Genomic DNA, 23,074 nt, shown 5'->3' with positions numbered 1-23,074 from the left:
CCTATACTGTGCCGGGTAGTGACCATTGTATAATACTCCTATACTGTGCCGGGCAGTGACCATTGTATAATACTCCTATACTGTGCCGGGTAGTGACCATTGTATAATACTCCTATACTGTGCCGGGTAGTGACCATTGTATAATACTCCTATACTGTGCCGGGCAGTAACCATTGTATAATATTCCTATACTGTGCCGGGTAGTGACCATTGTATAATACTCCTATACTGTGCCGGGTAGTGACCATTGTATAATACTCCTATACTGTGCCGGGCAGTAACCATTGTATAATATTCCTATACTGTGCCGGGTAGTGACCATTGTATAATACTCCTATACTGTGCCGGGTAGTGACCATTGTATAATACTCCTATACTGTGCCGGGTAGTAACTATTGTATAATACTCCTATACTGTGCCAGGTACTGACTATTGTATAATACTCCTATACTGTGCCGGGTAGTGACCATTGTATAATACTCCTATACTGTGCCGGGTAGTGACCATTATATAATACTCCTATACTGTGCCACGTAGTGACCATTGTATAATACTCCTATACTGTGCCACGTAGTGACCATTGTATAATACTCCTATACTGTGCCAGGTACTGACCATTGTATAATACTCCTATACTGTGCCAGGTACTGACTATTGTATAATACTCCTATACTGTGCCGGGCAGCAACCATTGTATAATATTCCTATACTGTGCCGGGTAGTGACCATTGTATAATACTACTATACTGTGCCGGGTAGTGACCATTGTATAATACTCCTATACTGTGCCACTTAGTGACCATTGTATAATACTCCTATACTGTGCCGGGTAGTGACCATTGTATAATACTCCTATACTGTGCCGGGTAGTGACCATTGTATAATACTCCTATACTGTGCCGGGTAGTGACCAATGTATAATACTCCTATACTGTGCAGGGCAGTAACCATTGTATAATACTCCTATACTGTGCCTGGTAGTGACCATTGTATAATACTCCTATACTGTGCCGGGTAGTGACCATTGTATAATACTCTTTTCCTGTGCCGGGTAGTGACCATTGTATAATACTCCTATACTGTGCCGGGTAGTGACCATTGTATAATACTCCTATACTGTGCCGGGTAGTGACCATTGTATAATACTCCTATACTGTGCCACGTAGTGACCATTGTATAATACTCCTATACTGTGCCGGGCAGTGACCATTGTATAATACTCCTATACTGTGCCGGGTAGTGACCATTGTATAATACTCCTATACTGTGCCACATAGTGACCATTGTATAATACTCCTATACTGTGCCACGTAGTGACCATTGTATAATACTCCAATACTGTGCCAGGTACTGACCATTGTATAATACTCCTATACTGTGCAAGGTACTGACTATTGTATAATACTCCTATACTGTGCCGGGCAGCAACCATTGTATAATATTCCTATACTTTGCCGGGTAGTGACCATTGTATAATACTACTATACTGTGCCGGGTAGTGACCATTGTATAATACTCCTATACTGTGCCACGTAGTGACCATTGTATAATACTCCTATACTCTGCCACGTAGTGACCATTGTATAATACTCCTATACTGTGCCGGGTAGTGACCATTGTATAATACTCCTATACTGTGCCGGGTAGTGACCATTGTATAATACTCCTATACTGTGCCGGGTAGTGACCATTGTATAATACCCCTATACTGTGCCGGGTAGTGACCATTGTATAATACTCCTATACTGTGCCGGGTAGTGACCATTGTATAATACTCCTATACTGTGTCGCGTAGTGACCATTGTATAATACTCCTATACTGTGCCGGGTAGTGACCATTGTATAATACTCCTATACTGTGCCGGGTAGTAACTATTGTATAATACTCCTAGACTGTGCCGGGCAGTGACCATTATATAATACTCCTATTTTGTGCCGCGTAGTGACCAATGTATAATACTCCTATACTGTGCCGGGTAGTGACCATTGTATAATACTCCTATACTGTGCCGGGTGGTGACCATTGTATAATACTCCTATACTGTGCCGGGTAGTGACCATTGTATAATACTCCTATTTTGTGCCGCGTAGTGACCAATGTATAATACTCCTATACTGTGCCGGGTAGTGACCATTGTATAATACTCCTATACTGTGCCGGGTGGTGACCATTGTATAATACTCCTATACTGTGCCGGGTAGTGACCATTGTATAATACTCCTATACTGTGCCGGGTAGTGACCATTGTATAATACTCCTACACTGTGCCACGTAGTGACCATTGTATAATACTCCTATACTGTGCCGGGTAGTGACCATTGTATAATACTCCTATACTGTGCCACGTAGTGACCATTGTATAATACTCCTATACTGTGCCGGGTAGTGACCATTGTATAATACTCCTATACTGTGCCGGGTAGTGACCATTGTGTAATACTCGTATACTGTGCCGGGTACTGACCATTGTATATTAATCTTATACTGTGCCGGGTAGTAACTATTGTATAATACTCCTAATCTGTTTCGAGTACTGACCATTGTATAATACTCCTATACTGTGCCGGGTAGTGACCATTGTATAATACTCCTATACTGTGCCGGGTAATGACCATTGTATAATACTCCTATACTGTGCCGGGTAGTGACCATTGTATAATACTCCTATACTGTGCCGGGCAGTGACCATTGTATAATACTCCTGTACTGTGCCGGGTAGTGACCATTATATAATACTCCTATACTGTGCCCCGTAGTGACCATTGTATAATACTCCTATACTGTGCCGGGTAGTGACCATTGTATAAAACTCCTATACTGTGCCACGTAGTGACCATTGTATAATACTCCTATACTGTGCCGGGTAGTGACCATTGTATAATACTCCTATACTGTGCCGGGTAGTGACCATTGTATAATACTCCTATACTGTGCCACGTAGTGACCATTGTATAATACTCCTATACTGTGCCGGGTAGTGACCATTGTATAATACTCCAATACTGTGCCAGGTACTGACCATTGTATAATACTCCTATACTGTGCCGGGCAGCAACCATTGTATAATATTCCTATACTTTGCCGGGTAGTGACCATTGTATAATACTCCTATACTGTGCCGGGTAGTGACCATTGTATAATACTCCTATACTGTGTCGCGTAGTGACCATTGTATAATACTCCTATACTGTGCCGGGTAGTGACCATTGTATAATACTCCTATACTGTGCCGGGTAGTAACTATTGTATAATACTCCTATACTGTGCCGGGTAGTGACCATTGTATAATACTCCTATACTGTGTCGCGTAGTGACCATTGTATAATACTCCTATACTGTGCCGGGTAGTGACCATTGTATAATACTCCTATACTGTGCCGGGCAGTGACCATTGTATAATACTCCTATACTGTGCCGGGTAGTGACCATTATATAATACTCCTATACTGTGCCCCGTAGTGACCATTGTATAATACTCCTATACTGTGCCGGGTAGTGACCATTGTATAATACTCCTATACTGTGCCGGGTAGTAACAATTGTATAATACTACTATACTGTATCGGGTAGTGACTATTGTATAATACTCCTATACTGTGCCAGGTACTGACTATTGTATAATACTCCTATACTGTTCCCGGTAGTGACCATTGTATAATACTCCTATACTGTGCCGGGTACTGACTATTGTATAATACTCCTATACTGTGCCGGGCAGTAACCATTGTATAATACTCCTATACTGTGCCAGGTACTGACCATTGTATAATATTCCTATACTGTGCCGGGTAGTGACCATTGTATAATACTCCTATACTGTGCCGGGTAGTGACCATTGTATAATACTCCTATACTGTGCCGGGTAGTAACTATTGTATAATACTCCTATACTGTTCCGGGTAGTGACCATTGTATAATACTCCTATACTGTGCCGGGTAGTGACCATTGTATAATACTCCTATACTGTGCCTGGTAGTGACCATTGTATAATACTCCTATACTGTGCCGGGTAGTGACCATTGTATAATACTCCTATCCTGTGCCGGGTAGTGACCATTGTATAATACTCCTATACTGTGCCGGGTAGTGACCATTGTATAATACTCCTATACTGTGCCGGGTAGTGACCATTGTATAATACTCCTATACTGTGCCACGTAGTGACCATTGTATAATACTCCTATACTGTGCCGGGTAGTGACCATTGTATAATACTCCTATACTGTGCCGGGTAGTGACCGTTGTATAATACTCCTATACTGTGCCACGTAGTGACCATTGTATAATACTCCTATACTGTGCCGGGTAGTGACCATTGTATAATACTCCTATACTGTGCCGGGTAGTAACCATTGTATAATACTCCTATACTGTGCCGGGTAGTAACCATTGTATAATACTCCTATACTGTGCCGGGTAGTGACCATTGTATATTAATCTTATACTGTGCCGGGTAGTAACTATTGTATAATACTCCTAATCTGTTTCGAGTACTGACCATTGTATAATACTCCTATACTGTGCCGGGTAGTGACCATTGTATAATACTCCTATACTGTGCCGGGTAATGACCATTGTATAATACTCCTATACTGTGCCGGGTAGTGACCATTGTATAATACTCCTATACTGTGCCGGGCAGTGACCATTGTATAATACTCCTATACTGTGCCGGGTAGTGACCATTATATAATACTCCTATACTGTGCCCCGTAGTGACCATTGTATAATACTCCTATACTGTGCCGGGTAGTGACCATTGTATAAAACTCCTATACTGTGCCACGTAGTGACCATTGTATAATACTCCTATACTGTGCCGGGTAGTGACCATTGTATAATACTCCTATACTGTGCCGGGTAGTAACCATTGTATAATACTACTATACTGTACCGGGTAGTGACTATTGTATAATACTCCTATACTGTGCCGGGCAGTGACCATTGTATAATACTCCTATTCTGTGCCAGGTACTGACTATTGTATAATACTCCTATACTGTTCCCGGTAGTGACCATTGTATAATACTCCTATACTGTGCCGGGTACTGACTATTGTATAATACTCCTATACTGTGCCGGGCAGTAACCATTGTATAATACTCCTATACTGTGCCGGGTAGTGACCATTGTATAATACTCCTATACTGTGCCGGGTAGTGACCATTGTATAATACTCCTATACTGTGCCGCGTAGTGATCATTATATAATACTCCTATACTGTGCCGGGTAGTGACCATTGTATAATACTCCTATACTGTGCCGGGTAGTAACTATTGTATAATACTCTTATACTGTGCCAGGTAGTGACCATTGTATAATACTACTATACTGTGCCGGGTAGTAACTATTGTATAATACTCCTATACTGTGCCGGGTAGTGACCATTGTGTAATACTCCTATACTGTGCCGGGTAGTAACCATTGTATAATACTCCTATACTGTGCCGGGCAGTGACCATTTTATAATACTCCTATACTGTGCCAGGCAGTGACCATTGTATAATACTCCTATACTGTGCTGGGCAGTGACCATTATATAATACTCCTATACTGTGCTGGGTAGTGACCATTGTATAATACTCCTATACTGTGCCGGGTGGTGACCATTGTATAATACTCCTATACTGTGCCATGTAGTGACCATTGTATAATACTCCTATACTGTGCCTGGTAGTGACCATTGTATAATACTCCTATACTGTGCCGGGTAGTGACCATTGTATAATACTCCTATACTGTGCCGGGTAGTGATCATTATATAATACTCCTATACTGTGCCGGGTAGTGACCATTGTATAATACTCCTATACTGTGCCGGGTAGTAACTATTGTATAATACTCCTATACTGTGCCGGGTAGTGACCATTGTATAATACTCCTATCCTGTGCCGGGTAGTGACCATTGTATAATACTCCTATACTGTGCCGGGTAGTGACCATTGTATAATACTCCTATACTGTGCCGGGTAGTGATCATTGTATAATACTCCTATATTGTGCCACGTAGTGACCATTGTATAATACTCCCATACTGTGCCACGTAGTGACCATTGTATAATACTCCTATACTGTGCCACGTAGTGACCATTGTATAATACTCCCATACTGTGCCGGGTAGTGACCATTGTATAATACTCCTATCCTGTGCCGGGTAGTGACCATTGTATAATACTCCTATACTGTGCCGGGTAGTAACTATTGTATAATACTCCTATACTGTGCCGGGTAGTGACCATTGTATAATACTCCTATCCTGTGCCGGGTAGTGACCATTGTATAATACTCCTATACTGTGCCTGGTAGTGACCATTGTATAATACTCCTATACTGTGCCGGGTAGTGACCATTGTATAATACTCCTATCCTGTGCCGGGTAGTGACCATTGTATAATACTCCTACACTGTGCCGGGTAGTGACCATTGTATAATACTCCTATACTGTGCCGGGTAGTGACCATTGTATAATACTCCTATACTGTGCCACGTAGTGACCATTGTATAATACTCCTATACTGTGCCTGGTAGTGACCATTGTATAATACTCCTATACTGTGCCGGGTAGTGACCATTGTATAATACTCCTATACTGTGCCGGGTAGTGACCATTGTATAATACTCCTATACTGTGCCGGGTAGTGACCATTATATAATACTCCTATACTGTGCCCCGTAGTGACCATTGTATAATACTCCTATACTGTGCCGGGTAGTGACCATTGTATAAAACTCCTATACTGTGCCACGTAGTGACCATTGTATAATACTCCTATACTGTGCCGGGTAGTGACCATTGTATAATACTCCTATACTGTGCCTGGTAGTGACCATTGTATAATACTCCTATACTGTGCCGGGTAGTGACCATTGTATAATACTCCTATACTGTGCCGGGTAGTAACCATTGTATAATACTACTATACTGTACCGGGTAGTGACTATTGTATAATACTCCTATACTGTGCCGGGCAGTGACCATTGTATAATACTCCTATTCTGTGCCAGGTACTGACTATTGTATAATACTCCTATACTGTTCCCGGTAGTGACCATTGTATAATACTCCTATACTGTGCCGGGTACTGACTATTGTATAATACTCCTATACTGTGCCGGGTAGTAACCATTGTATAATACTCCTATACTGTGCCAGGTACTGACCATTGTATAATATTCCTATACTGTGCCGGGTAGTGACCATTGTATAATACTCCTATACTGTGCCGGGTAGTGACCATTGTATAATACTCCTATACTGTGCCGGGTAGTAACTATTGTATAATACTCCTATACTGTGCCGGGTAGTGACCATTGTATAATACTCCTATACTGTGCCGGGTAGTGACCATTGTATAATACTCCTATACTGTGCCGCGTAGTGATCATTATATAATACTCCTATACTGTGCCGGGTAGTGACCATTGTATAATACTCCTATACTGTGCCGGGTAGTAACTATTGTATAATACTCTTATACTGTGCCAGGTAGTGACCATTGTATAATACTCCTATACTGTGCTGGGTAGTAACTATTGTATAATACTCTTATACTGTGCCAGGTAGTGACCATTGTATAATACTACTATACTGTGCCGGGTAGTAACTATTGTATAATACTCCTATACTGTGCCGGGTAGTGACCATTGTGTAATACTCCTATACTGTGCCGGGTAGTAACCATTGTATAATACTCCTATTCTGTGCCGGGTAGTGACCATTGTATAATACTCCTATACTGTGCCGGGTAGTGATCATTATATAATACTCCTATACTGTGCCGGGTAGTGACCATTGTATAATACTCCTATACTGTGCCGGGTAGTAACTATTGTATAATACTCCTATCCTGTGCCGGGTAGTGACCATTGTATAATACTCCTATCCTGTGCCGGGTAGTGACCATTGTATAATACTCCTATACTGTGCCGGGTAGTGACCATTGTATAATACTCCTATACTGTGCCGGGTAGTGATCATTGTATAATACTCCTATACTGTGCCACGTAGTGACCATTGTATAATACTCCCATACTGTGCCACGTAGTGACCATTGTATAATACTCCCATACTGTGCCACGTAGTGACCATTATATAATACTCCTATACTGTGCCTGGTAGTGACCATTGTATAATACTCCTATACTGTGCCGGGTAGTGATTATTGTATAATACTCCTATACTGTGCCGGGTAGTGACCATTGTATAATACTCCTATACTGTGCCGCGTAGTGACCATTGTATAATACTCCTATACTGTGCCCGGTAGTGACCATTGTATAATACTCCTATACTGTGCCGGGTAGTGACCATTGTATAATACTCCTATACTGTGCTGGGTAGTGACCATTGTATAATACTCCTATACTGTGCCCGGTAGTGACCATTGTATAATACTCCTATACTGTGCCGGGTAGTGACCATTGTATAATACTCCTATACTGTGCCGGGTAGTGACCATTGTATAATACTCCTATACTATCATTCCAGTCTGCACTCCTATTCCCATTGGCACCTTCCTGCACTCTGTGTATTCTCTCTCTGGCCCTGGCTGCCCTCTGACCCTGGCTGTCCTCTGACCCTGGCTGCCCTCTGGCCCTGGCTGCCCTCTGGCCCTGGCTGCCCTCTGGCCCTGGCTGCCCTCTGGCCCTGGCTGCCCTCTGGCCCTGGCCGCTCTCTGGCCCTGGCTGCCCTCTGGCCCTGGCCGCTCTCTGGCCCTGGCCGCTTTCTGGCCCTGGCTGCCCTCTGGCCCTGGCCGCTCTCTGGCCCTGGCCGCTTTCTGGCCCTGGCTGCCCTCTGGCTCTGGCTGCTCTCTGGCCCTGGCTGCCCTCTGGCCCTGGCCGCCCTCTGGCGCTGGCCGCCCTCTGGCCCTGGCTGCTCTCTGGCCCTGGCTGCTTTCTGGCCCTGGCTGCCCTCTGTCACTGGCTGCCCTCAGGCCCTGGCTGCTCTCTGGCCCTGGCCGCTTTCTGGCCCTGGCCGCCCTCTTGCCCGGGCTGCCCTCTGGCCCTGGCCGCCCTCTGGCCCTGGCCGCCCTCTGGCCCTGGCTGCCCTCTGGCCCTGGCCGCCCTCTGGCCCTGGCTGCCCTCTGATCCTGGCTGCTCTCTGGCCCCGGCCGCCCTCTGGCCCTGGCTGCCCTCTGTCACTGAAATCTGTAACTCACAAAAATAATATTCTGCAATCTCCATTTGCTTCCGATCCTTCCGAGCCTTCTAGAAGTATCCAATGCGTGATACTCCTGCTATCCCGCTTCTTCTAACCTGTATGGTAAGTGCTCAGTGCACACAGATTTATACTTTGACCTGTATGCGTTGAGCTCCCCCTACTGGTGATTGTGGACAGAAAGACTCAAGGTTTCTTCAAGGGACATTCCATCTTTCAATCTATCCTACATGAAGCACTCTAATCTGTGCACTCTTACATTATACCCTACATGAAGCACTCTAATCTGTGCCCTCTTACATTCTATCCTACATGAAGCACTCTAATCTGTGCACTCTTACATTATACCCTACATGAAGCACTCTACTCTGTGCACTCTTACATTATACCCTACATGAAGCACTCTAATCTGTGCACTCTTACATTATACCCTACATGAAGCACTCTAATCTATGCACTCTTACATTCTATCCTACATGAAGCACTCTAATCTGTGCCCTCTTACATTATACCCTACATGAAGCACTCTAATCTGTGCCCTCTTACATTCTATCCTACATGAAGCACTCTAATCTGTGCCCTCTTACATTCTATCCTACATGAAGCACTCTACTCTGTGCACTCTTACATTAAACCCTACATGAAGCACTCTAATCTATGCACTCTTACATTATACCCTACATGAAGCACTCTAATCTGTGCCCTCTTACATTCTATCCTACATGAAGCACTCTAATCAGAGCACTCTTACATTCTATCCTACATGAAACACTCTAATCTGTGCACTCTTACATTATACCCTACATGAAGCACTCTACTCTGTGCACTCTTACATTATACCCTACATGAAGCACTCTAATCTGCACTCTTACATTCTATTCTACATGAAGCACTCTAATCTGTGCCCTCTTACATTATACCCTACATGAAGCCCTCTAATCTGTGCACTCTTACATTCTATCCTACATGAAGCACTCTAATCTGTGCACTTTTACATTATACCCTACATGAAACACTCTACTCTGTGGACTCTTACATTATACCCTACATCAGTGATGGCAAACCTTTTAGAGACCGAGTGCCCAAACTTCAACCAAGACCCACTTATTTATCGCATAGTGCCAACACAGAAATTTAATTTGTGATTTATACTCCCTTCTCTGTCATAGTTTTCATTGATACCAGCCCCCTGAGGCACCAATAAAGCAGGAAATAGTCCCAGGTAGCGCTGTCACTTTAAAATACCTCTGTGCACAGCAAGTCCTGGGCTGTCTGGAGCTGCAGGAAGATACCTGGACTCATCTATGGTGATGGCCTGAGTGCCCACAGAAAGGGCTCTGAGTGCCACCTCTGGCACCAGTGCCATAGGTTAGCCATCACTGCCCTACATGAAGCACTCTAATCTGTGCCTTCTTACATTCTATCCTACATGAAGCACTCTAATCTGTGCACTCTTACATTATACCCTACATGAAGCACTCTAATCTGTGCACTCTTACATTATACCCTACATGAAGCACTCTAATCTGTGGACTCTTACATTCTATCCTACATGAAGCACTCTACTCTGTGCACTCTTACATTATACCCTACATGAAGCACTCTACTCTGTGCACTCTTACATTATACCCTACATGAAGCACTCTACTCTGTGCACTCTTACATTATACCCTACATGAAGCACTCTAATCTGTGCACTCTTACATTATACCCTACATGAAGCACTCTACTCTGTGCCCTCTTACATTATACCCTACATGAAGCACTCTAATCTGTGCACTCTTACATTCTATCCTACATGAAGCACTCTAATCTGCACTCTTACATTCTATCCTACATGAAGCACTCTAATCTGTGCACTCTTACATTATACCCTACATGAAGCACTCTAATCTGTGCCCTCTTACATTCTATCCTACATGAATCACTCTAATCTATGCACTCTTACATTATACCCTACATTAAGCACTCTACTCTGTGCACTCTTACATTATACCCTACATGAAGCACTCTAATCTGTGCCCTCTTACATTCTATCCTACATGAAGCCCTCTAATCTGAGCACTCTTACATTATACCCTACATGAAGCCCTCTAATCTATGCACTCTTACATTATACCCTACATGAAGCACTCTACTCTGTGCCCTCTTACATTATACCCTACATGAAGCACTCTAATCTGCACTCTTACATTCTATCCTACATGAAGCACTCTAATCTGTGCACTCTTACATTCTATCCTACATGAAGCACTCTACCCTGTGCACTCTTACATTATACCCTACATGAATCACTCTAATCTGTGCACTCTTACATTATACCCTACATGAAGCACTCTAATCTGTGCCCTCTTACATTATACCCTACATGAAGCCCTCTAATCTGAGCACTCTTACATTCTATCCTACATGAAGCACTCTAATCTGTGCACTCTTACATTATACCCTACATGAAGCACTGTACTCTGTGCACTCTTACATTATACCCTACATGAAGCACTCTAATCTGCACTCTTACATTCTATCCTACATGAAGCACTCTAATCTGTGCACTCTTACATTATACCCTACATGAAGCACTCTAATCTGCACTCTTACATTCTATCCTACATGAAGCACTCTAATCTGTGCCCTCTTACATTCTATCCTACATGAAGCACTCTACTCTGTGCATTCTTACATTATACCCTACATGAAGCACTCTAATCTGTGCCCTCTTACATTCTATCCTACATGAAGCACTCTAATCTGTGCACTCTTACATTATACCCTACATGAAGCACTCTAATCTGCACTCTTACATTCTATCCTACATGAAGCACTCTAATCTGTGCCCTCTTACATTATACCCTACATGAAGCACTCTAATCTGCACTCTTACATTCTATCCTACATGAAGCACTCTAATCTGTGCACTCTTACATTCTATCCTACATGAAGCACTCTACTCTGTGCACTCTTACATTATACCCTACATGAAGCACTCTAATCTGTGCACTCTTACATTATACCCTACATGAAGCACTCTAATCTGTGCACTCTTACATTCTATCCTACATGAAGCACTCTAATCTGTGCACTCTTACATTATACCCTACATGAAGCACTCTAATCTGTGCCCTCTTACATTCTATCCTACATGAAGCACTCTAATCTGTGCCCTCTTACATTCTATCCTACATGAAGCACTCTAATCTATGCACTCTTACATTATACCCTACATGAAGCACTCTAATCTGTGCACTCTTACATTATACCCTACATGAAGCACTCTACTCTGTGCACTCTTACATTATACCCTACATGAAGCACTCTAATCTGTGCACTCTTACATTCTATCCTACATGAAGCACTCTAATCTGTGCCCTCTTACATTCTATCCTACATGAAGCACTCTAATCTGTGCCCTCTTACATTCTATCCTACATGAAGCACTCTAATCTATGCACTCTTACATTATACCCTACATGAAGCACTCTAATCTGTGCACTCTTACATTATACCCTACATGAAGCACTCTACTCTGTGCACTCTTACATTATACCCTACATGAAGCACTCTAATCTGTGCACTCTTACATTCTATCCTACATGAAGCACTCTAATCTGTGCCCTCTTACATTATACCCTACATGAAGCACTCTACTCTGTGCACTCTTACATTATACCCTACATGAAGCACTCTAATCTGTGCACTCTTACATTCTATCCTACATGAAGCACTCTAATCTGTGCCCTCTTACATTCTATCCTACATGAAGCACTCTAATCTGTGCACTCTTACATTATACCCTACATGAAGCACTCTAATCTGTGCCCTCTTACATTCTATCCTACATGAAGCACTCTAATCTGTGCCCTCTTACATTCTATCCTACATGAAGCACTCTAATCTATGCACTCTTACATTATACCCTACATGAAGCACTCTAATCTGTGCACTCTTACATTATACCCTACATGAAGCACTCTACTCTGTGCACTCTTACATTATACCCTACATGAAGCACTCTAATCTGTGCACTCTTACATTCTATCCTACATGAAGCACTCTAATCTGTGCCCTCTTACATTCTATCCTACATGAAGCACTCTAATCTGTGCCCTCTTACATTCTATCCTACATGAAGCACTCTAATCTATGCACTCTTACATTATACCCTACATGAAGCACTCTAATCTGTGCACTCTTACATTATACCCTACATGAAGCACTCTACTCTGTGCACTCTTACATTATACCCTACATGAAGCACTCTAATCTGTGCACTCTTACATTCTATCCTACATGAAGCACTCTAATCTGTGCCCTCTTACATTCTATCCTACATGAAGCACTCTAATCTGTGCACTCTTACATTATACCCTACATGAAGCACTCTAATCTGTGCCCTCTTACATTCTATCCTACATGAAGCACTCTAATCTGTGCCCTCTTACATTATATCCTACATGAAGCACTCTACTCTGTGCACTCTTACATTATACCCTACATGAAGCACTCTAATCTGTGCACTCTTACATTATACCCTACATGAAGCACTCTAATCTGCACTCTTACATTCTATCCTACATGAAGCACTCTAATCTGTGCCCTCTTACATTATACCCTACATGAAGCACTCTAATCTGCACTCTTACATTCTATCCTACATGAAGCACTCTAATCTGTGCACTCTTACATTCTATCCTACATGAAGCACTCTACTCTGTGCACTCTTAAATTATACCCTACATGAAGCACTCTAATCTGTGCACTCTTACATTATACCCTACATGAAGCACTCTAATCTGTGCACTCTTACATTCTATCCTACATGAAGCACTCTACTCTGTGCACTCTTAAATTATACCCTACATGAAGCACTCTAATCTGTGCACTCTTACATTCTATCCTACATGAAGCACTCTAATCTGTGCACTCTTACATTATACCCTACATGAAGCACTCTAATCTGTGCCCTCTTACATTCTATCCTACATGAAGCACTCTAATCAGTGCCCTCTTACATTCTATCCTACATGAAGCACTCTAATCTATGCACTCTTACATTATACACTACATGAAGCACTCTAATCTGTGCACTCTTACATTATACCCTACATGAAGCACTCTACTCTGTGCACTCTTACATTATACCCTACATGAAGCACTCTAATCTGTGCCCTCTTACATTCTATCCTACATGAAGCACTCTAATCTGTGCACTCTTACATTATACCCTACATGAAGCACTCTAATCTGTGCCCTCTTACATTCTATCCTACATGAAGCACTCTAATCTGTGCCCTCTTACATTCTATCCTACATGAAGCACTCTTCTCTGTGCACTCTTACATTATACCCTACATGAAGCACTCTAATCTGTGCACTCTTACATTCTATCCTACATGAAGCACTCTAATCTGTGCACTCTTACATTATACCCTACATGAAGCACTCTAATCTGTGCCCTCTTACATTATACCCTACATGAAGCACTCTAATCTGTGCACTCTTACATTCTATCCTACATGAAGCACTCTAATCTGTGCCCTCTTACATTCTATCCTACATGAAGCACTCTACTCTGTGCACTCTTACATTATACCCTACATGAAACACTCTAATCTGTGCACTCTTACATTATACCCTACATGAAGCACTCTAATCTGTGCACTCTTACATTCTATCCTACATGAAGCACTCTAATCTGTGCACTCTTACATTCTATCCTACATGAAGCACTCTAATCTGTGCCCTCTTACATTATACCCTACATGAAGCACTCTAATCTGTGCACTCTTACATTATACCCTACATGAAGCACTCTAATCTGTGCCCTCTTACATTATACCCTACATGAAGCACTCTAATCTGTGCCCTCTTACATTATACCCTACATGAAGCACTCTAATCTGTGCCCTCTTACATTATACCCTACATGAAGCACTCTAATCTGTGCACTCTTACATTCTATCCTACATGAAGCACTCTAATCTGTGCCCTCTTACATTATACCCTACATGAAGCACTCTAATCTGTGCCCTCTTACATTATACCCTACATGAAGCACTCTAATCTGTGCCCTCTTACATTATACCCTACATGAAGCACTCTAATCTGTGCCCTCTTACATTATACCCTACATGAAGCACTCTAATCTGTGCCCTCTTACATTATACCCTACATGAAGCACTCTAATCTGTGCCCTCTTACATTCTATCCTACATGAAGCACTCTAATCTGTGCTCTTCTCTGTCTTCCCGGTACTTGTGGCTCTCACCCTGTAGATTCCTTTTCTTTCTCTTTCTCTGAATCACATCTTGTCCCCTCCAGAAATGGCAGATTCTAACCTTGTTTTCCTCCATAAAGGTTTCTCCCTCAAACATCACAAAATCAATATTTGTTATTCTCGAACTCTCTCCAAATTTACTTCCCTTCTGGATCCCACATTGCTTTCCTACATCTCAGTGTCGGTGGGTTCTGTGACCTCCGGACCCCTCCTCCAGGACCTTCTCCCAGGTTCTAATATGTATCCTATATACATCTATATACAGGGAGATAGATCCTATATACATCTATAGCATCACACATGCACAGACCCCCCTCCCACCAGGACTGTTACCCCATTGTATAATCTTACATACCACTTCATGTTGGACCGCACGGATTTAACCCCAAGACGAGATGATCATCGCCTGCAGGTTAAAGATTGGGTTAGACAGAGACATCCGTAGATTATCCGGCTCTTCCCTGGATGCACATTAGTATCGAAATCATCGTTCCGTCCCTGAACCCTCCCAGTATGGTGATAAACGTCTGTAGCCGTCATTATAAGGGGTTAAATCAAGCAGGGGTGTAGCTGCGGGGAGTCACTTCCCTTTCCCTTTAGATACGGGGGTCCTGTACTTGGGATACGGGGGTCCTGTTCTTGGGGTACGGGGGTCCTGTTCTTGGGATACAGGGGGTCCTGTACTTGGGATACAGGGAGTCCTGTACTTGGGATACAGGGAGTCCTGTACTTGGGATACGGGGGGTCCTGTACTTGGGGTACGGGGGTCCTGTACTTGGGATACAGGGGGTCCTGTACTTGGGATACAGGGGGTCCTGTACTTGGGATACGGGGAGTCCTGTACTTGGGATACGGGGAGTCCTGTACTTGGGATACGGGGGGTCCTGTACTTGGGATACAGGGGGTCCTGTTCTTGGGGTACGGGGGTCCTGTACTTGGGGTACGGGGAGTCCTGTACTTGGGGTACGGGGGGTTCTGTACTTGGGGTACGGGGGTCCTGTACTTGGGGTACGGGGGGTCCTGTACTTGGGGTACGGGAGTCCTGTACTTGGGATACAGGGAGTCCTGTACTTGGGATACAGGGAGTCCTGTACTTGGGATACAGGGGGTCCTGTTCTTGGGGTACGGGGGTCCTGTTCTTGGGGTACGGGGGTCCTGTACTTGGGGTACGGGGGTCCTGTACTTGGGATACAGGGAGTCCTGTACTTGGGGTACGGGGGTCCTGTACTTGGGGTACGGGGGTCCTGTACTTGGGGTAAGGGGGTCCTGTTCTTGGAATACGTGGAGCCATATTGTTGTTATATAACGCAGTGGTGTAGCAGCGGGTAATAGGGGGTGGGCAATAATAAGACGCCCATGTGCGGGGGGTATTTGGATACAAGGTACATGGAGGGTCTTAGTTGCTTGGCACCAGGTGGGCACCAGGGGATCTAGATACCAATCTGACAAGGTAAATAGAAGTTGCCTTCAGTCTAAACTCAATATAAAGGTTGAGCGATGGAGGCAGCACCGGTTCCCCTGCGTCTAAGCTGCTACTTGTAGTCCTACACCCCCCCCCCCCCCCCAGCCACAGGTTACTGCTCTCAACTTGTGAATGAAGTCAATGTATTAGTGTACACAAAGCAACTGGTGGTGCCACAGACAGCGCCGAGCACCCACAGCATGCACCCAGAGTGGCATCACACACAGCGCCGAGCACCCACAGCATGCACCCAGAGTGGCATCACACACAGCGCCGAGCACCCACAGCATGCACCCAGAGTGGCATGACACACAGCGCCGAGCACCCACAGCATGTACCCAGAGTGGCATCACACACAGCGCCGAGCACCCACAGCATGCACCCAGAGTGGCATGACACACAGCGCCGAGCACCCACAGCATGTACCCAGAGTGGCATCACACACAGCGCCGAGCACCCACAGCATGCACCCAGAGTGGCATGACACACAGCGCCGAGCACCCACAGCATGTACCCAGAGTGGCATCACACACAGCGCCGAGCACCCACAGCATGCACCCAGAGTGGCATGACACACAGCGCCGAGCACCCACAGCATGTACCCAGAGTGGCATCACACACAGCGCCGAGCACCCACAGAGTCATCGACACACCCACAGCATGCACACACACACACGCATGCCAAGCCCTGCAGCCCCACTACATGCATGCACAACAGGTGGGGATGCTGCAGTTTCGGCTGGTATTGGGGTGGCGCTCTGACCTCAGGTAGGGGTGCTGGCTGGCATTGGGGTGCTGCTCTTACCTCAGGGTAGGGGTGCTGGCTGGTATTGGGGTGCCGCTCTGACCTCAGGGTAGGGGTTCCGCTTTGACCTCAGGGTAGGGGTGCTGGCTGGTATTGGGGTGCCGCTCTGACCTCAGGGTAGGGGTGCCACTCTGACCTCAGGTAGGGGTGCCACTCTGACCTCAGGGTAGGGGTGCTGGCTGGTATTGGGGTGCTGCTCTGACCTCAGGGTAGGGGTGCCGGCTGGTATTGGGGTGCCGCTGCTCCGTCTACCTCTCGCTGTCTGGCACGATGACTGCGCTCTCTCTCCCCCTCGCTCTCCCTTCCATCCACTCACATTATCTCTCTCCCTCCCTCGCAGACTGTCTCCACCTTTCTCTTCTCTTGCTCTTTACCCTTCCTTGTCCACTGTTGCATGCAAGATGCAACATTCTGCAGTGTCTTGGGAACTGGTGAAGGACCGGAGTGATGCTCTGCGGGGCGAGTTGAGGGGATGATTTCCTTGGCGGGAATGGGGTTGAAATGAGAGACGTTTTTATGACTTGGGCCCCTGGGAGGAAAAAGGTTGAGAGAGGGAGAGTCTGCCTGGGAAGAAGGGGTTAACGACGAGATGCTCTGCAGAGCTGCATTAATAGTACAAGTACGAGACATGGACATTGTGTACTTAGGAAGCAGAGAATCTCACTGCGTCTCATTGGGTGTGAATGACTCGGGATGTCTCTTTTTATGTGACATCCTGCAGTCTGTCACTCTCTGTCTCGCACTTTCGGAGTCTCTTTCCATCCCCCCCTTTCATTCTCCTTGTAAGATGCCGAGAGGTTACCATGGAGACAGAGGAGAGCGCATCGCTGGTACCAGCTGTCTCGTGTCCACCTCTCTCTCGGCACACAGCTGTCTGGGGTGTCTCGCGTTGTGCCCGGCTGTCTGTCCTGTCTCGTGTCCACCTCTCTCTCGGCACACAGCTGTCTGGGGTGTCTCGCGTTGTGCCCGGCTGTCTGTCCTGTCTCCTGTCCACCTCTCTATCGGCACACAGCTGTCTGGGGTGTCTCGTGTTGTGCCCGGCTGTCTGTCTGGGGTGTCTCGCGTTGTGCCTGGCTGTCTGTCTGCGGTGTCTCTCGTTGTGCCCGGCTGTCTGTCTGGGGTGTCTCGCGTTGTGCCCGGCTGTCTGTCTGGGGGTGTCTTGCGTTGTGCCTGGCTGTCTGTCCTGTCTCGTGTCCACCTCTCTCTCGGCACACAGCTGTCTGGGGTGTCTCGCGTTGTGCCCGGCTGTCTGTCTGGGGTGTCTCGCGTTGTGCCTGGCTGTCTGTCTGCGGTGTCTCTCGTTGTGCCCGGCTGTCTGTCTGGGGTGTCTCGCGTTGTGCCTGGCTGTCTGTCTGCGGTGTCTCTCGTTGTGCCCGGCTGTCTGTCTGCGGTGTCTTGCGTTGTGCCCGGCTGTCTGTCTGGGGTGTCTCGCGTTGTGCCCGGCTGTCTGTCCTGTCTTGTGTCCACCTCTCTCTCGGCACACAGCTGTCTGGGGGGTCTCGCGTTGTGCCCGGCTGTCTGTCCTGTCTTGTGTCCACCTCTCTCTCGGCACACAGCTGTCTGGGGTGTCTCACGTTGTGCCTGGCTGTCTGTCCTGTCTCGTGTCCACCTCTCTCAGCACAAAGCTGTCTGGGGTGTCTCGCGTTGTGCCCGGCTGTCTGTCTGCGGTGTCTCGCGTTGTGCCTGGCTGTCTGTCCTGTCTCGTGTCCACCTCTCTCAGCACAAAGCTGTCTGGGGTGTCTCGCGTTGTGCCCGGCTGTCTGTCTGGGGGGGTCTCCCGTTGTGACCGGCTGTCTGTCTGCGGTGTCTCGCATTGTGCCCGGCTGTCTGTCTGGGGGGGGTCTCCCGTTGTGCCCGTCTGTCTGTCCTGTCTCCTGTCCACCTCTCTCTTGGCACACAGCTGTCTGGGGTGTCTCGCGTTGTGCCCGGCTCTCTGTCTGGGGGTGTCTTGCGTTGTGCCCGGCTGTCTGTCTGGGGTGTCTCGTGTTGTGCCCGGCTGTCTGTCCTGTCTCGTGTTCACCTCTCTCTCGGCACACAGCTGTCTGGGGTGTCTCGCGTTGTGCCCGGCTGTCTGTCCTGTCTCGTGTCCACCTCTCTCTCAGCACACAGCTGTCTGGGGTGTTTCGCTTTGTGCTCGGCTGTCTGTCTGGGGTGTCTCGCATTGTGCCCGGCTGTCTGTCCTGTCTAGTGTCCACCTCTCTCTTGGCACACAGCTGTCTGGGGTGTCTCGCGTTGTGCCCGGCTGTCTGTCTGCAGTGTCTCGCGTTGTGCCCGGCTGTCTGTCTGCAGTGTCTCGCGTTGTGCCCGGCTGTCTGTCCTGTCTAGTGTCCACCTCTCTCTCGGCACACAGCTGTCTGGGGTGTCTCGCTTTGTGCCCGGTTGTCTGTCTGGGGTGTCTCGCGTTGTGCCCGGCTGTCTGTCTGGGGAGTCTCGCATTGTGCCCGGCTGTCTGTCCTGTCTAGTGTCCACCTCTCTCTTGGCACACAGCTGTCTGGGGTGTCTCGCGTTGTGCCCGGCTGTCTGTCTGCAGTGTCTCGCGTTGTGCCCGGCTGTCTGTCCTGTCTCCTGTCCACCTATCTCTCGGCACACAGCTGTCTGGGGTGTCTCGCTTTGTGCCCGGCTGTCTGTCTGGGGTGTCTCGCGTTGTGCCCGGCTGTCTGTCTGCAGTGTCTCGCGTTGTGCCCGGCTGTCTGTCTGCAGTGTCTCGCGTTGTGCCCGGCTGTCTGTCCTGTCTCCTGTCCACCTCTCTCTCAGCACACAGCTGTCTGGGGTGTCTCGCGTTGTGCCCGGCTGTCTGTCCTGTCTCCTGTCCACCTATCTCTCGGCACACAGCTGTCTGGGGTGTCTCGCTTTGTGCCCGGCTGTCTGTCTGGGGTGTCTCGCGTTGTGCCCGGCTGTCTGTCTGGGGTGTCTCGCGTTGTGCCCGGCTGTCTGTCTGCAGTGTCTCGCGTTGTGCCCGGCTGTCTGTCTGGGGTGTCTCGCGTTGTGCCCGGCTGTCTGTCTGGGGTGTCTCGCGTTGTGCCCGGCTGTCTGTCTGGGGTGTCTCGCGTTGTGCCCGGCTGTCTGTCTGCAGTGTCTCGCGTTGTGCCCGGCTGTCTGTCTGGGGTGTCTCGCGTTGTGCCCGGCTGTCTGTCCTGTCTCGTGTCCACCTCTCTCTCGGCACACAGCTGTCTGGGGTGTCTCGCGTTGTGTCCGGCTGTCTGTCTGGGGGGTCTCGCGTTGTGCCCGGCTGTCTGTCTGCAGTGTCTCGCGTTGTGCCCGGCTGTCTGTCTGGGGTGTCTCGCGTTGTGCCCGGCTGTCTGTCTGGGGGGTCTCGCGTTGTGCCCGGCTGTCTGTCAGGGGGGGTGTCTCGCGTTGTGCCCGGCTGTCTGTCTGGGGTGTCTCGTGTTGTGCCCGGCTGTCTGTCTGGGGTGTCTCGCGTTGTGCCCGGCTGTCTGTCCTGTCTCCTGTCCACCTCTCTCTCGGCACACAGCTGTCTGGGGGGTCTCGCGTTGTGCCCGGCTGTCTGTCCTGTCTCGTGTCCACCTCTCTCTCAGCACACAGCTGTCTGGGGTGTCTCGCGTTGTGCCCGGCTGTCTGTCTGGGGGGGTCTCGCGTTGTGCCCGGCTGTCTGTCTGGGCGGGGTCTCGCGTTGTGCCCGGCTGTCTGTCTGGGCGGGGTCTCGCGTTGTGCCCGGCTGTCTGTCTGGGCGGGGTCTCGCGTGGTGCCCGGCTGTCTGTCTGGGGGGGTCTCGCGTGGTGCCCGGCTGTCTGTCTGGGGGGGGTCTCGCGTGGTGCCCGGCTGTCTGTCTGGGGGGGTCTCGCGTGGTGCCCGGCTGTCTGTCTGGGGGGGTCTCGCGTGGTGCCCGGCTGTCTGTCTGGGGGGGTCTCGCGTGGTGCCCGGCTGTCTGTCTGGGGGGGTCTCGCGTGGTGCCCGGCTGTCTGTCTGGGGGGGTCTCGCGTGGTGCCCGGCTGTCTGTCTGGGGGGGTCTCACGTTGTGCCCGGCTGTCTGTCTGGGGGGGGTCTCGCGTGGTGCCCGGCTGTCTGTCTGGGGGGGTCTCGCGTGGTGCCCGGCTGTCTGTCTGGGGGGGTCTCGCGTGGTGCCCGGCTGTCTGTCTGGGGGGGTCTCGCGTTGTGCCCGGCTGTCTGTCTGGGGGGGTCTCGCGTGGTGCCCGGCTGTCTGTCTGGGGGGGTCTCGCGTGGTGCCCGGCTGTCTGTCTGGGGGGGTCTCGCGTGGTGCCCGGCTGTCTGTCTGGGGGGGTCTCGCGTGGTGCCCGGCTGTCTGTCTGGGGGGGTCTCGCGTGGTGCCCGGCTGTCTGTCTGGGGGGGTCTCGTGTGGTGCCCGGCTGTCTGTCCTGTCTCCTCCTCCTGCGTTGCGACGCTTCAGCCTCTCAGTTGCACAAATGTTCTGTCATTTTGGCTGCATCTATTCCCAAGGTGTCTGTCTCGTATTCGCCCTTCCTCCGAGCAGTCACACTCCATCACCTGTGTGATATTACATAACACGTCTGTCTCATCTCTGCCTGTGGTCCTGGCTGTCTCTGGTCCTCCGCCTTGATGATGCCCTCGTATGAACCCTATCTGAAGGTAGTATGTTATAGAGCAGGAGGGGCTGATCAGATTGTACATAGTGTCCTATCTGCAGGCAGCATGTTATAGAGCAGGAGGGGCTGAGCAGATTGTACATAGTGTCCTATCTGCAGGCAGCATGTTGTTATAAAGCATGGGTAGCTGAGCAGATTGTACATAGTGCGCTATCTGCAGGCAGCATGTTATAGAGCAGGAGGAGCTGTGCAGATTGTACATAGTGTCCTATCTGCAGGCAGCATGTTATAGAGCAGGAGGGGCTGAGCAGATTGTACATAGTGTCCTATCTGCAGGCAGCATGTTATAGAGCAGGAGGGGCTGATCAGATTGTGCATAGTGTCCTATCTGCAGGCAGCATGTTATAGAGCAGGAGGGGCTGATCAGATTGTACATAGTGTCCTATCTGCAGGCAGTAGGTTATAGAGCAGGAGGAGCGGAGTAGATTGTACATAGTGTCCTATCTACAGGCAGCATGTTATAGAGCAGAAGGAGCTGAGCAGATTGTACATAGTGTCCTATCTGCAGGCAGCATGTTATAGAGCAGGAGGAGCAGAGCAGATTGTACATAGTGTCCTATCTGCAGGCAACATGTTATACAGCAGGGGGAGCTGAGCACATTGTACATAGTGTCCTATCTGCAGGCAGCATGTTATAGAGCAGATGGAGCTGAGTAGATTGTACATAGTGTCCTATCTGCAGGCAGCATGTTATAGAGCAGGAGGAGCTGAGCAGGTTGTATATAGTGTCCTATCTGCAGGCAGCATGTTATAGAGCAGGAGGAGCTGAGCAGATTGTACATAGTGTCCT

General features: G+C 47.9%; 1 protein-coding gene across 4 annotated transcripts in view; it reads right to left on the bottom strand.

The window, feature by feature from the left end:
• PIANP (PILR alpha associated neural protein) overlaps nt 1-18,177 on the bottom strand; it is a 161,319-nt gene extending 143,142 nt beyond the window's left edge. Inside the window, exons 1-2 of one of the 4 annotated variants that reach the window (XM_072131326.1) lie at nt 18,018-18,177; nt 15,790-15,840 (exon numbers count right to left, since the gene is read on the bottom strand). In XM_072131326.1, coding sequence (XP_071987427.1) covers nt 15,790-15,797 — 8 coding nt within the window. In that variant the 5' untranslated portion in view covers nt 15,798-15,840; nt 18,018-18,177. The other 3 variants (XM_072131323.1, XM_072131325.1, XM_072131324.1) reach the window with 3 other exon arrangements.
• Nucleotides 18,178-23,074: the final 4,897 nt, after the last annotated feature.

The sequence above is a fragment of the Engystomops pustulosus genome, chromosome 11 (assembly GCF_040894005.1).
Source record: "Engystomops pustulosus chromosome 11, aEngPut4.maternal, whole genome shotgun sequence".
In the NCBI taxonomy this organism is placed as follows: domain Eukaryota; kingdom Metazoa; phylum Chordata; class Amphibia; order Anura; family Leptodactylidae; genus Engystomops; species Engystomops pustulosus.
The sequence above is the reverse complement of the archived record's forward strand: the minus strand, read 5'-3'. Positions and strand labels throughout refer to the sequence as shown.